The sequence below is a fragment of the Mixophyes fleayi genome, chromosome 8 (assembly GCF_038048845.1).
Source record: "Mixophyes fleayi isolate aMixFle1 chromosome 8, aMixFle1.hap1, whole genome shotgun sequence".
NCBI lineage: Eukaryota > Metazoa > Chordata > Amphibia > Anura > Limnodynastidae > Mixophyes > Mixophyes fleayi.
In genome coordinates, this window is record NC_134409.1 from 8,526,198 (window position 1) to 8,542,627 (window position 16,430).

General features: G+C 41.0%; 2 protein-coding genes across 11 annotated transcripts in view; one reads left to right on the forward strand and one right to left on the reverse strand.

Annotated features, from left to right (window-relative positions):
• DOCK7 (dedicator of cytokinesis 7) overlaps positions 1-16,430 on the reverse strand; it is a 102,401-nt gene that overhangs the window by 51,694 nt on the left and 34,277 nt on the right. The gene's annotated exons all lie outside the window — the stretch shown is intronic.
• On the forward strand, positions 3,485-12,443 carry ANGPTL3 (angiopoietin like 3). Its single transcript, XM_075181795.1, has 7 exons — positions 3,485-4,273; positions 7,006-7,116; positions 7,349-7,463; positions 7,841-7,954; positions 9,412-9,507; positions 11,116-11,382; positions 11,702-12,443. The coding sequence occupies exons 1-7, from the start codon at positions 3,779-3,781 to the stop codon at positions 11,887-11,889; spliced, it is 1,386 nt and encodes a 461-aa protein (XP_075037896.1). The 5' UTR covers positions 3,485-3,778; the 3' UTR covers positions 11,890-12,443.

Below are 16,430 nucleotides of genomic sequence, written 5' to 3' on the forward strand. Positions count from 1 at the left end.
CTCAACAAACCATGTTACAATACAAGGGGTGCAAATTAGTTTATTATTTTGCACACAAGTTAAATACTGGCTGTTTCTTCATGTAGCACACAAATACTTGATAGCTTTATTTTTACACTGAAATATAAAGTTGATCTAGGACATGCCCTACCCCCAACTATTAATCTGTCCCCACATTTTAAATTGACCTCCCCTCCAATGCAACATGGTTTTGCCCAGATGCAAAGTTACTCCTTTTTATGCTTTGCACTCCTTAATTACTCACGTGAGTAACTGTAACTCTAATTGTAAATTTTTTAGTTTAATTGGATGTGAGTGGGGCATTAGTATGCATTTTGTTGTAATACTTTACAAAGTATTACATTATAATATTTTAGTTAGATGGATGTCAAGAAAAATTTATATAACTGATTAATATTAATACTTTTAATGTTCTGCTTACTTTGCCAAAGTTTATTTTATTTAACATATGTTAAATAAATGTCTATAAATAAACATGTTTCGTCTCTGGTAACCACCTCTCACTCCCGCCTACAAGACTTCTCCCGTGCTGCTCCCCGCCTATGGAATTCCCTACCTCGCTCAATCAGACTCTCCCACAGCCTTCAAATCTTTAGACTCTCTCTGAAAACCCATCTCTTTTTTAGAGCTTACCCTGCTACTAATCACACTAATGCACCCTCACAACTGTCCCAAACTCCACTCTGAGCCACACTCGTTCCTCTTGTTTCAGCTGTGGCCTCTTCCACTTAGAATGTGAGCTCTCTAATGAGCAGGGTCCTCCATACCCTTTGTTTTCATGTCTGCGTTTATTTTGTCTACTTTGTATGTCCTTGTTTTATGTATGTCCTGTTTTCCCCACTGTACGGCGCTGCGGAGCACTGTGGCACCTTACAGATCTATGATCATAATAATACGTTTACATTTATATATTTTTTTTTCTCATTATCCCCCCTCTAGAAATGCTGTGTTTACTCCCGCAAATCTGTGTTGTGGTATTAGGTCGGATGTGGCTCAACTACGGGGGAAAAAAGGACACTGAATATATATTGGAGACCTCAAAAGAAATGGCTAAGACTAGCTTATATTTCTCGAGTTTTCTCATGATTCCAGTTTTACTTATTCCCATATTTAAAACCAAAGAAAGAAAAAAAAGATGTGTTACGTGACGGATGTGTCACAACCCGAGACAGATGGAAAGCACAGAGACGAGTCTAAAAACTAAATAAATGCTGATAGTTCCCCTTTTGTGGAGGTTTCAGTGTTTGGCAATATTATGTCTGAGTCGTTTTGAAACATAAATGTAAAACTGGAGGTTGTTATACAGTATTGTAATTACTGTACAAAGTGTATAGAGCAGGGCCTGGAAATCTGTGACTGAAACTGGTCACCGGGGGAATATAACATTTCCATCTAGGATCATTTAGAAACAGCCGTAGTGCACATCTGTGACATCACTACTGTAAATTATACAGATATTACAAGTCACTTACAGGTTTTGTGATCATATCAACAGCCTAAAGATTTTATGCAAGTCCCAAAAATCTAAGGTCACTTCTAATGTGTAATCATTTACAGTATAGAATACATTATTCATATTATACACAATTTTTCCTAATGTGATGACATCAGAGCTCACTCTTTATACAGATATTATATACATGAACACCACGTGTGTATTTATATGTTTTTTATGGATATTATCAGAAAAATGTTTGTGTTACAGGTGTAATCGATGTTACTAAACTCCTAGTTCAGTGTTGGCTAACCTGTGACACTCCAGGTGTTGTGAAACTACAAGTCCCAGCATACCCTTCCAGCAATAAGCTGCTATATATTGACAAAGCATGCTGGGACTTGTAGTTTCACAACAGCTGGAGTGTCACAGGTTACACTGTCCTAGTTTAAGCTTCTCTCCGGTCACACATACTGCGGTAGTAGAGCAGATATCGCGCAGTTGGCCCAACGCCGCAGCGTGTGGGGCTGTGTACATCTATAGGATGGGATCAGTCTGTGTGTGTCCATCACACTAACAGGCTCCAGTCAGGCTGGTAGTGACGTGTGGCTGTTTGTGTCATTAAACTGCTCAATGATCCGGTCACTTGCCGCCGACCAACCGAATCGCCCTGTGCGTGGCCAGGTTTACGCAGCAGTCATATCTGACCTGGTAATATCTCATGTAGCCAGGCTCAAATTGGAGATAATACAGATATTAACACGATCGGCTAATAATACAGCTGTTGCTTGTTGATATCAGAGTGAAACAGGACAAGTCATTGAGAGAAAAACGACTATAAGGGCTAGATTTACTAAACTGCGGGTTTGAAAAAGTGGAGATGTTGCCTATAGCAACCAATCAAATTCTAGCTGTCATTTTGTAGAATGTACTAAATAAATAATAGCTGGCATCTGATTGGTTGCTATAGGCAACATCTCCACTTTTCCAAACCCACAGTTTAGTAAATATACCCCCATGTGTTTGTCTAAACAAGCGGCTTCTCTTGTCGCATCCAAAACAAAAGTGGAGAAATTATGCTTCACTTCCTTGTAGTGTCCTCGGTCCATAGAATATGTGGACACTTAATGTGCTATAGAACAATTGATTAATATCCTGCAACACTTTCCTTTGTGCTTTAAGCTGGGTGCACATTACAGGAAAATTCTAACTGTGCATTATTTCTAGCAACTTTACCAGCAACAGGGGGGGAAAAAAAAGTCCCGATCAGCAGCTGATTCCTGTGTACACACTGTACACGTTTTACAAGATTTACCTTCAGATCTGTGCTCTTCATCTGTCATAACCATCGGCTGAAAAGATGGTGACTCTGCACACTCCATAGAGATCTATGGACACTGCGGCTGCAGAGTGCTTACACACTGCAGGATTGGAACGACATTGTTTCATCGGTTATAGAGATTTTAAATTCAGTTTAAAAATCCCGCTCAACGATATGATGAGCTTTGGAACGACAATCGTTCATTGTCGCAGTGTATACACTAATGTGATATCAGGCCAACTGATCGTTTATCGTTTGATTGGCCCGATAATCTTCTGAAAACACTGTAGTGTGTACCCTGCCTTATACAATTAGAAAAAAAAGCCTAATAGAGACTGCTGTGCGTATACGTTATCCACACAAAACTGATAAAAACGCAGTCTTCTTTAACGTTATACTTACAAATAAATTATACACACTTTTAATAAAAATTCCACGTACAAATACAACATCAATGTGCAATACAGACATTGCATCAAGGAGCAGGAAACGTATTACAAAATAAACCCATATCTAACGGCCGGAAGGGACAACAGACAGGATACCACAAATTCTTCACGTGTCCTTGGAAAAGAAAAACAAATTTCTCTGCAATCTTAAAATAGCATTCCGTATAATGCATTGTTCTCCATGCTGGATTACTGTAAGTATAGAATGCGTCAAACTGCCCCAAAGACGTCAGGACACATTTCTTGCATCGAGATAAAATATAATTGGAAATAGGACAAGGTGGTTTTTTTTGTTTTGTTTTTTTGTCAATGGTTATTTTGAAATGAGTCATTAGACGGAATAGATCTTTTTCCTTGTCTGGGATTGTGTCACAGTTCATTGAGTGATAGGTCCTCACCAAGAAGAAGGAAGAGGTTACATTGGTTCAAATGTCTTGTTTAATTATCAACTACGGCACTGTCTGTGGTTAAGCTCTCTGTGATATATATAGGTCAATTACAAGGCAAGCCGGACACACACTGCACAGAAGCTCTCCCCCCAAAGCAGGAAAGATGAAACTAATTCTCTTGTTCGTTCTCCCTCTGGTTTTCTCTGCTACCACCGAGAAAAAAGAAGAAGAGTCGGACTTCGTCTCTTTACCCACAGAATCCAAATCTAGATTTGCTATGCTGGACGATGTCAGAATTTTAGCCAACGGTCTTCTGCAGCTGGGTCACGGCCTGAAAGATTTTGTCCACAAGACCAAAGGGCAGATCAACGAGATCTTTCAGAAACTCAACGTTTTCGACAAGTCCTTCTACGACCTTTCGGAACAGACCAACGAGATCCGGGAGAAAGAGGTGGAACTGATTGAGCAAACCTCGAGGCTACAAGAGAACAACGAGGAGCTGAAGAACTTGTCTAACAAAATCTACTCCCAGATAGAATATCTCCAGAGAGACAAGGTCCAGCTTCAGTCCAAAATCGTGAGGCTGGAGGAGAAGCTGAATCAAATTGCGGAGGGACCTCAAGGAGAACAGGACCACAAGGAGTTAGCTACATTGAAAGTAAGTGCAAACTATTAACAGAGTCGTCCACCTTCAGATGACTGTTTATTTACTTGTTTGTGTCCTCCTGAAACTTTCCTAAATATATTCTGTTATCCGTTTGCTTCCTTCTGTTCTTTAAAGTCATAATATGAGCAGGAAGCTCTGCTGCATTCTCTGCATAGCCTGGAACTATATCCAGACAACAGGAAAACAACCCTAACTCTGCCTTACACTATAAAAACATGGCTGAAAAGGAGTGAAGGGAGCAGGGAGAATAAAGCAATGTATTTAGTAAGATTTGTAGAAGACAAAAAAAAATCACCATGAGATTAAACCGAGCGGATGGCGACGACTGCATTTCATTATTTCCACGTTGGAAGGAGATGGTGTAATCTTAATTTTTCCATATCTCAATTATGGTTGAGCAGTAACAAATGTCTGTGAGTATGTCCCTTTAAATGTTACATGCCAATTTGGAATTTACACACCAGCTGTAAGGTATAATGCTATACGAATTCACGTTTGTTTGTGACATTACATTCTGGGTGAAGTTTAAGGCATTTAAAACAGATCCAGATATGTCCACGTATCTAATTTAATTTCATATACATTGGATCAAATTAATCGCCCAACAGACAGAATACACGGAGCCCAAGCAGATTGGCTGATGACCAAACACACATTGCCGTTGTCAGCCTATTCTCATTCACAAAACACCCGGAGTCTGATTAGCTGGTTGATTTGGCAATCAAACAACTAATTACGACAAGGTAATTTCTCAAAAACCCACCAAATTGCTCAACTGATTGCTCTAGGAGTCCAGTTGTTACAAAATGTGGTATTTTACATTAGTTAAGAGGCTAATGGGCTCTTATCAGTCAGTTTAGGTTCATAGGAAATTCATGTAGCTATTCTCCCCGAGTAATCACTCTTCCTAAATATTTTAAGTTCAAACAAGGTTGCGGAACATTTATATATATCTTAGAAGAATAGTTGAAAACACGTTTTGTATACTCAGATGGCAAATATTTCTTGGCAATACAAGACTGTTGTAAGACACAGCAGGAGGCTACTCTGTAAGTTATAACACGTTATTGCCTAATGCTAACCCCAAACACTGGGACAATACAATAGATATCTCAGGCAATTTGGTCCGATATCGCAGCCCAAAATCAACTGCAGTGGTCAAAAATAATATATTGGTTCAGCCCCGGAAATATATGCCCCCCACTCTGCAGACAACAGGCACTTTTTAATATAATATCGGCAGCTTGATATATTATTTACCAAATCGCTTCTTAAAAGTTAACTGAGGGATCTACAACTAAACAGAAGACGGAATGTTCCGCTCAGGAGCACGTTTGTTTGTATCGAGAAGTAAATGTTTACCAGTGAAAGGGAACAGAATGAGTTACTTTATCACCAACAATGATTGAAAAAAAAACAGTTAATTCAACACAGATCTTCTGAAGCCATAACTGTACTTGTTGTTTTATTTTATAACAAAATACTATTATAACCATATTTTATTTTACAGCTTAATTCCTTAAGCAATTGAGTTTTCTTCATACAGAACATAATACTCCAAACTTAATGTTATTGAAAGTGTGTCTGGCATGTGTTTGACCATTTCAGCCTCACCCATTGCCAACAGGAGCATAACATTCAAGCCAGACATTAGCAGAACAAGGGGTCGTACTGTAGAGCTCAGTGACTGTCACTGTGGCACGGTCATAGGATGCCAGCGTTCCAAACTAGAAAAAGTGATAGTGAAGATTTCCGGCATTACAACCTCCTGTCACTAACATTAACGTCACTTTAAATCGCGACTCTTACATTTATGTTATTAAGAGGGCAATGTGAGGACCCGGCTGGTGTCTACTATCCAGGCCTTTCTAAAATACATTACACACCCCTCGGGTACTCGCATTGCCCTCTAAATAGCATAAATGTAAGACTCGCGATTTAAAGTGACGTTAATATCTGGGACGGGATGTTGTAATGCCGGAGATCTTCAGTCAATTTTTCATTCAGTAGAAATTGACAGCATCTTGGAATTACAGCAATCGGAATTTTACAGTCGCTGTAACTGCTTTCGCCATTATCACCTTCGCAAATTTCTACCACACCCTTTTGAACAATGTCCCCGTGCACTCAGTGAGGTCCATCAAAAAATGTTCTTCCGATTTTGGAGTGGAAGGATTTTACTGACCCGCAACGAGCCCTGAACTCAACCCCATCGACCACCTTTGGGATGAATTGGAACACAGACTGTGAGTGAGACCATGTTGCCCAATCTCATTAATACTCTTGTAGCTGACTGGATGCAGCCATGTTCTAAAATCTAATAATAATGTTTCCAAGAAGAGTGGCGGCTGTTAAAGTAGCACAGGGGGGCCATGTAGTCTACATCCTGGGTAAAAGTCTCATTGCAATGTATTAACATACAAGCAAAATGGGAAAATCAGCTATAAAACTTGGTGTTCATGTGACTGAGCACATGTGATCATTCAGAACCAATGCGCCGAATGCTGGCAGCTTGATGATGTCACAGGATGCGTCTCAGGAACATAGGGAGCATGCTCTGGCAGTACTGTATATAGGCCCAGTCTGTAAGTGACTGGGGCACTGCGCAGTAGCAGTTTAACAAGAGCTGGAGCATCTCACGTTGCCCGACAAGGAATAAGAGAACTTTGGAAATATATTATAGTCATGAATGGAAAAGAATAACAGGAACCTTTGTGTTTCAGCATTACGTGGAGCAACAAGAAGTTAACATCCAACGTTTACTGAAAGTCGTCAACGATCAAAACACGCAACTCGATTACCAAAACGGACAAATAAAGGACCTTGAAGATAAGGTAATAATACAAAATGAAAATAGTACAAAAAAATTCAAACTAGGGCAAATTATTTACTATTAATAACATTTATTTATAAGGTCCCACAAGAGCTCCATACAATCGGGGTCAGGGCAAACCACGAGCTAGCAGTTAGCAGGAGGGCTGGAAGGCGTTGATGAAATGATGAGTTTTCAGGGCACGTTTGATGCCTTAGAACGTTTCCTAATCACTGTCTGATCCTCTCTTACAGCTCAGCAACGTCAGCTTCCCGAACAGCATAAAGAATTTATCAGGCGACCAAAGACTCGACGGACACTCGTCTGTACATTCAAATGACTCAACGCATCCGGCCGAGGAGCCAAACGGTAAAATGATCTCACAATAGATATTTAGAATATTGGTTCACACTTTGATATTCTTTAAAATGGGTTTTACACATGGACAGATCCAACTGTTTGTCCCCAATGATGGGCCATATCTGTAGATAAGTAGGCCTTATCTGACCTGTACATTTAGAAGAGGGCTTCTCCACCTTTGGGGTCACATAAACACGACGGATGACCAGATCTTCCATCAGAAATTGTAACCATCTGGCACAGAGACTGGTTTCAGCAATTATTTATAGTTAAATGTCTTGTACTCCTGCACGTGCAGCCTTCACTTACAACACAACTTGTAAATGTAATATTAGGAATACATCGTAGGTCACTGAAGGATTTTACTGTAACGTTGAACATTTCAGACCAACCACGAGACTGCAATGACATTTACAACCAGGGCGAGAGGACAAGCGGTATCTACGTGATAAGGCCCAACAAAAGCACAGAATTCCCTGTATACTGTGAAATGACACCAGGTAAGAAACAATTACCCATTACTATCATGGCCAAGGCTTAATGATCCCTAGAGGATCTTGAGAATGCACATACCCTTTACTACACATCATCATCATCATTTATTTATATAGCGTCAGTAAATTCCGTAGCGCTTTACAATTGGGAACAAACATTAATAAGACAATACTGGGTAATACATACAGACAGAGAGGTAAGAGAACCCTGCTCGCAAGCTTATAAACTATAGGACAATGGGAGTTTGAAACACAAGGACATGTGCTACATCATATTGCACAATGGACCAGCTAGAATGCAAAGGTAAAAGTACTGAGTGGGCTGTGTGTGTGGCAATGTTGGTCAGAGGGTTGTTGTTTTGTGTTAGCAGTGTAGAGGATGGCAATAGGGTAACCTAGGAAGATAAAGATGGTGGTTGAGGAATATTATAAGCTTGCCTGAAGAGGTGGGTTTTCAGAGAACGCTTGAAGGTTTGAAGACTAGAGGAAAGTCTTACTGTGCGAGGGAGGCAATTCCACAAAGTGGGTGCAGCCTGAAAAAAGTCCTTTAACCGAGAATGGGAGGATGTGATGAGAGTGGAAGAGAGACGCAGATCTTGTGCAGAACGGAGGTGTCGAGTAGGGAGATATTTTGAGACCAGTGAGGAAATGTATGTCGGTGCAATTTTGTTGATGGCCTTGTATGTTAGAAGAATTTTATATTGGATGCGTTGAAATACAGGCAGCCAATGTAGAGACTGACAGAGTGGCTCAGCAGAGGAAGAACGGTTTGCAAGGAAAATCAATCTAGCCACTGTGCAAAATAGATTGTAGGGGTTCAAGTCTGACTTTGGCAAGACCAGTAAGGAGGGAATTGCAATAGTCAATGCGGGAGATAAGTGCATGAATTAAGGTTTTTTGCGGTGTCTTGTGTGAGATATGTGCGTATTCTGGAAATGTTCTTTAGGTGTATGTAACATGATTTAGGTATAGAGTTGATGTGAGGAATAAACAACAGTTGTGAGCCAAGGATTACACCTAGGCAGCGAGCTTGTGGGGTGGGATTTATGGTCATGTTATCAACAGAAATAGAAATGTCAGGCAGAAAGCTTCTGTTTTTGGGTGGGAATATTACGCCAGTAGTGGGAGCACCGCCAAAGTTCTGGTAGTTGAAGTCGGGTGGAAGGTTTAGAGTTAGTGGTGTTATGAAGAACGCAACAATGTTTTGTGTTTTTTATTTGTATTTTTTTAATGTGTCAATATTTTGTGCAATAATTTATTTGCATTATAAACAATAAATTATCATTATATTACAAACCTCTACTATCCTCAGATTACAAACTCTGATCCCTGAAATATTATTTTTCAGGGACCTTGTTTGTACCTGCCCAATCCCTCTATATACAACCACTGCCGGCCCTTGTCCTGTATTTATTCGATCATTTCAACGAACGTCTGTCACAAATAATCTTTGTCTCTTTAAGACGCTGCATGGACCGTGATCCAGAGACGAGCAGATGGGTCTGTGGAGTTTAACCAGACGTGGGAAGATTACACAAATGGTTTTGGCGACCTCGCTGGTGAGTTAATATTGTAATCTCTTATGGCTCAAATCCCTCCAATGTTGCACTGTAAGTAAATCTAATAAGTAGCAATTCCCAGAAGAGGCAAAACAGACATTTTCATTGATGAGCTGCAGAACTTCGTAATGCAGAACAGAAAGGGGCACATTTAATATGATGAAACTGGTCACTAACTACAACGTTCAATGCACAATTTGCACCATAGGATTCTATGCAATCGTAACCTACTAAAAATAAGGGATTATATCGGGAGTCCCAAAATAAAATTATTAAATACACATTTGCAACTACTGTATGACACACTGATAACCCCAACTGTCCTCATTGCATCATACAGTCAATGTAAGTTCTCCATTTCTTCCTATATAAATCACATATTACACAAACATGCTTTTCAAACCCCATCGTTCAACCGCTGAGGACCAATCACGAGGGACGTTGCTGGGTCAGACTGAAACGCCTTTGTGTACACTGGTTAATAAATCACTGCTCTTAGCCCCAAAACTAACTTATGCAACAAAAACTGCAGTCATTGGCACAGGATCAGGGTCCTCATCTGGGTCAAAACTCATGTACAGTGTGAAACTGCTACTACATGTCCTTGTTATGAAAGTCCATTACTGCAGATAGATCTAGAGAATAAAACGTGGGCCCTGAAAACCTGGCGATACAAAGTTACGCTGCATAATTAGCACTGAAACCGTAACTATGCTCTTAATTGGCCAAGCACAATTGTTTTGTGAGAAAAGTGCAAGTTTCCATCCTGTTCATACTTGTAGTAGGAATAAACACAGAGTTGTACAATTGCAGAATTTTATACATACATATTAGCCCCTACATTCATTTCAATTTACAATCTAAATTTTCAACCATAAGCACACAAACACATGCACAAGTCAAGTAGTCTTGTGACAGTATCATACCCAAAGCCCCATAGATGCAAGGTAACAGAGCTAGCCGCTGCCTTACTGCGACGTATTCATAATTAGTGTAGGCGACTGCAAAGTCTGAATGGACGCAGTATCATCATCACCATTTATTTATATAGCGCCACTAATTCCGCAGCGCTGTACAGAGAACTCACTCAGATCAGTCCCTGTCATACACACACACACACACACACACGGGTCAATTTGTTAGCAGCCAATTAACCTACCAGTATGTTTTGGAGTGTGGGAGGAAACCGGAGCACCTGGAGGAAAACCACACAAACACAGAGAGAACATACAAACTCCTCACAGATAAGGCCATGGTCGGGAATTGAACTCATGTCTCCAGTGTTGCAGTATAGACGCACACACCGCAGAAGCAAACAATTTTTGGTGGGAGAATGCGGCTTATCAATTCCCAATGAACTATCTATGTGAGATTTATAGTTCCTAAGGAATTGATTGGCTGTGTTGAATATTTACTCCGCCAGGAAAGTAGAAGCATCCACTGTGTATAGGTGATATTTAAACTAAACTAAATAAAACTAAATTCAACTTGCAACATATCAGACAAGGGTGCAGCCTGAATCGGCCCCCCGCAGACAACAGTCACAAAGGAGAGAACTGGGAGACTTTATCTATTCTTTCCCTTGAGGATTTTCGTCTTGTTTTCTAGGCGAGTTCTGGCTGGGACTGCGGAGGATCTACGCCCTGTCCCAGCAGGGGGATTACATCCTCCACATCGAGCTCCAGGACTGGAAGTACAACAGACGCTTTGTGGATTATCTGTTCACACTCGGGAATCATGAGACGAGCTACACGCTGCAACTTTCTCAGGTTCTAGGGAACATCCCCAGCGCTCTGCCGGAATATACGCCGCTCCCGTTCTCTACCTGCGATCGCCACTCCCAACATCTGAAGTGTCCCGCGGAAACGTCATCAGGTAAGGGCGCCACCTGGTGGCCCAAGAAAACAAAAATAGCAGAAAACCAGCATAGCCTCAATAAGTAAAACAATGTAATCAGGGCAACTCTCATCCATGGGAGTATCCATAATAACCAGTAATTAATGCCCCAGTATAAAGTTCCACAAGAGGCAAGGCTACCGATACTGCAGTGGGGTAATGTGGCCATTAAGTTAAATATATGGGAGCAGAGAGAGAGTCTGGGAGGTTTGGTAACTGACTGACAGATGGGACAATACCGACGTGTAGGATTTATGACTCGCTGATACAAAGGCGTAACAGTGACTGTATGTTGCAGGCGGATGGTGGAAGGCGTCCTGCGGTGGGACAAATCTCAACGGGAAGTACGTGAAACCCAAAACAAGGGCGAAAGCAGAGAGACGACGAGGACAAGGCTTATACTGGAAGCCGGAGAAGGGGAGAATGTACTCGCTCAGGTCTACCAAAATGATGCTTTATCGCACTGATCTGGAGAATTTCGATTAGCGCTAAGGTTTGGAACGGTCCTGAAAAACATTTCGTAACGCTACGGCGGAACAGAGGTACAAACTAACACATAACAAAAGTCTCAAACACACAAAAGTCGTTTAATGATCTGGTTACGAAAATCAGATGCGGACGACAATGGACTGTCCAGAACATTCAAAAACCGCTTGACTTTAACCCAAGTGAAAATACGTCTTGTATTACAAGGTATTAACCAATATAACCAATAAGAAAGGGCTTTCCATGCGCCAGTGGCCAATTCTGCCGGAGCTGCGTTCAGCTGCACGGTGAATGCAGCATAAATATCATCAGGATGACACATTCCTATGGGCAATGTGTTCATTATACCCACAGTATTCGTAGTGAACGCTGGAGAAGAGAAAACCACTGACGTATTACCGATACCTACCCTGTATGATGTTTTACGCTGTGTTCACCAGTGAACATGGCTCAGTGGAAACGGACCAGGGGTATAGGTCAATTGTCACTGTATGGAAACCTGTAATTTGTGAATATTAAAAAAAAGATTCCCTTGATGTGGGGATACATATGTATATTAGGGTTAGTGGTCTTTACAAATACCTGTAGAATTATCTATTCTAATATCTGTCACAAAATGAAAACCACCAACTAAAACTGGACTGGCTGCATTCACCGGGGAAACCAGGTTAACTCCCCTACAGGTAGTGTTACCGTTCATGGGGGAAAAAGTTATTATATTATTGGTGAACTCAGACCCAGATATAACCACAGTCTGTGATTTACCATACAAGCTAATAGTCATTTAGATGTAGATTATAAAGCTATTAGAAATCCCCATGGATTTCTGCAGTGATATAAAGGCCACAAAACTCTGATAAATGTAAATATTGCTATGTACAGTATTAGATGAAAGTTAACTTTATAATATAAACGTTTTAACGATTACATAAGCGATGGAATCACTAAGTACCATTTAGAAGGATTATATGACGGACATCATATATATTGTAATATCATTTGTATTCCAAATGATTTTAAAGGTTACGACAGATCATAGTAGCAGCTATATTAAATTAGTTCAGGTTTTAAATAATCAAAAATTAAAAGCGAACTTAATTTGTCCAAAATGTTTGGTAAAGAGATAGTGTTTAGTTTGTTATTGAAATATTTAAAAATAAAGGTTTTTTTTATTTAAACAAGGCAGAAAATAAAATCTGTGTTTAGAAACTTTTGTTTTACAATAGTTCTGGCTCTAAAGGATAAACACACCCAAAAAAGCTAAATATTGTTTAGAGTTTATAAGCTCAGAACACAGATGTGTTTCGTGATATCACCGAATTTGGTTGTTTTTTTTCACATGAAGATGATAGTAGCGCGAGACACCTTCAAATGTTTAACAGTATTTGGATTTAAAACAGAGAAAAAAACCCTCAAACAAACCAAAATTCAGCCCAGTAATGTACTAGGAACTAGCGACCTCACTAAAGCAAAAGGTGGAATGTGCCTCGTGCCTCGTTGAGGTTATCAGTTCCTACCACATTCATATACTGCATTCTAATGTAATATAGTATTCACTATCCCACCAAATGGCTGCCTCCACTTTGGGTAGGTGAGGAATGAACATTAAAATGAAATATTTGTGTTTATAATTATATCCTCCAGTTGATAAGATGATTTGCCAAAACGTTTATATATTTTTTTCTGACGATTCATAGTTTAAAATAAAATAAAATAAGTTCAATGCAGCACTAAGAGCTCCGACGCACAGTTAATAACACAAGTTATGTTTACACATTTTACGTGCATTGATACATCGTGGCAAGCGCACTTTACAACGGATAGTCCGGTGAACGGGCCCGTACACACATACGCACACTTTCGGCATTGTCTGTGGTGCTCACGAACACTGCAGCTCGGTACAATTTAACGGAACTTAGAATCTTGAAAGCAAGACAAAAAAGTCCCACCCCTTGGTGCCCAAACCCTGCTAAACTGGTGGACAAATTTGTGCAAGCTCCAGCCACTTTTCTGTTAAGCTCTGCCCCTTTTGTGCACCACAAATCTGGATGTCCCTCAAAAACCAAGTCTATTGGGAGGTATGATTATATAGTCATATCAAGACTACCTAACAGACCATTGTATACTACCCTCCCAATTCCCTTCTTTGTGAAGTGGGCGGGGCTTGGATGACAATTCCACGAGAACAAGTCACGCCATTGCGCAATGGGTGGGTGGCCCGTGATGACACATGGCGCGCTGGTACGTCACCGAACACCTCTCGCATTTGTCCTGCGGAACCCACCCTACAAAGTACAATGTGTCGGGTACACTTTGATAAGACGGAGGCAGATGAACAGTTTTGCAAAGAGCTACAACATTGTTGCAACAAAGTAACAATGGTCCTGGCTGTCTGGTAAGTTCTACAGCAGTGAATAGGGATGGGAGGTGCGAATGAACTCTTCAGGCTACCGGCAGACTGTTTAGGAAACAAAGCTTATTATATATACTTATCTTTGTACTAAAAGGCAGCAAAAAACCCAACAACGATAAAGCAAATCATCTTATTATCATGGAGGGATGTGAGTTTATGGAGCTCCCTTCCGTTTTGTAAAAACATTTAAAACCTATTTACATGTTTATTTATCTCTGACCTCTCCTGCGTCGGTAATCGGACCGACGCTAAGACTTTAAGCAGCCACAATGGGGGGAGGTTATACAAGTACATGTTTAAGTCATATTGACTTACAGATAATCTGTACTGTAAACTATTATATTAATAAACTTTACATATATAGATTTTAGACACTGGAGATATAACATCCTAAATATGCTTCTGAGTCATATGTAAGTGTTGTTGTTATACGGACATTTCTGTAATATATTTTGTTTTGGAGTTTTTCACATGTTTTGTTATAACAAAGCGAAAAGACAATAAATTTTACCATTGTCTAAATGTTCAACATGTGTGTTTGTTTATGTCCATACTTTATAGTGTTGCAGAGATGAAACAAAAGTGTTTGTGTAATGTTGTTATGGTTACAGCGGTCATGTGTATCGCTACGTCACTAGCGGTGGGTCGCTCTCAGAAGAGTGGTTCTTCTATACACCCTATTGAGGGGCAAACGCAGGATTTGTAGAGGGGGGTTTCCACACCACACCGCCAGTGGGCGTGACCAGCATGCATAGGGGGCGTGGCTATAATTTTAGACAGTGCTTGGCTGCTCTCCAACTCTTCCTATCCCCATAATATACATGGGCAAGGCTGCGTGTACTACTGTTAGGTGCACACAGCTCTCCCTTTTCAATCAGAGCTGTGTGACACGGGAGCAGTGCCCCAGGCTTGAGGGGGGTTGCCAGGCACTAGGAAACCCCCCCTCGGTTTGCCTATGCTATTCAGGCCAAGCCAACCTGTGGATCTCCAAGTGTTGGGAAACTAGAAGTCCCAGCATGCCCTGCCAGCTATCAGCTGCCTATCTACTGGCAAAGCATGCTGGGGCTTGTAGTTTCTCAACACCTGGAGAGCCACAGGTTGGCCAGGCCGGCTCAATGTGGTTTTTTTGGCATCTTTTTTTTTTTTAAAGTGGGAGGGTTATAAATACTGTGTGCGCTGCACGGTCTATTTACCTAGATAACGACAGGTGCGCCCCATCAAAATATTAGATCCGTTAATGAAAAAGTTGCAATTTCTCCTTATTCAAGTCCTGAGAATTACCACTAGAGAGTTCAAAGAGATTTGTAGGATTTCCAGATAAGACTTTTTGTTTTTTCCCCATATGATGCCTGGCCACCCACTCACATGGGGGAATTCATTTGTCCGCAGGCGATACGTCCACAGACACATTGTGTCAGAATATTTATTACACTCTCTGTTCATTTTTCCTCGTGTCCCGTACAGATAATGAGCGAAGATTCTGTCCGATGTCTGACGCCACCTTGGGGCCAACTGAATTCCCCCCAACGGGTAAGTGAAGTGGGCGGTTCCCCAAAGTTTAGGCTGGGAGAACTTCCAGGTCCCCAGAAAGCCGCTAGTCAGACCCCATGGCCGCTATTTGGCCGCAGCTGAAGCCCTTAGAGCCCCGGCACCAGATGGGTTGAAGTGTGGCGGCTAGGGATGGGGGAGCCGCTGACACCACAACACTCCAATTCCTGCGAAGGGAACAGAATTGGTGAAATAGTCACCCTGCTCCCAACTGGAACACAAAAGTACTTTATTATGAGTTCAATTCCCGACCAGGGACTCATATGTGTGGATAAGTTTCCGTGTATTCGGGACTTTAGAACGTAAGCTCCAATGGGGCAGGGACCGATGTGAATGACAATATTCTCTGTACAGAGCTGTGTAATTGATGGTGCTATATACATAAATGGTGATGACGACTATTTAACTTTAAAACTATTTCATATTATACTGTATTATTGCTGTAATACAATCAGCAATGGGGGCATTGTATAAAACACGCTGAACACATCCAGGGTGTGGGGAAAGAGAGACGCACCCAAAACCGTATGTACATTTGGTTGGAGGATGCACTTTCAGTGGGCAATGTCTGGGTGCATGC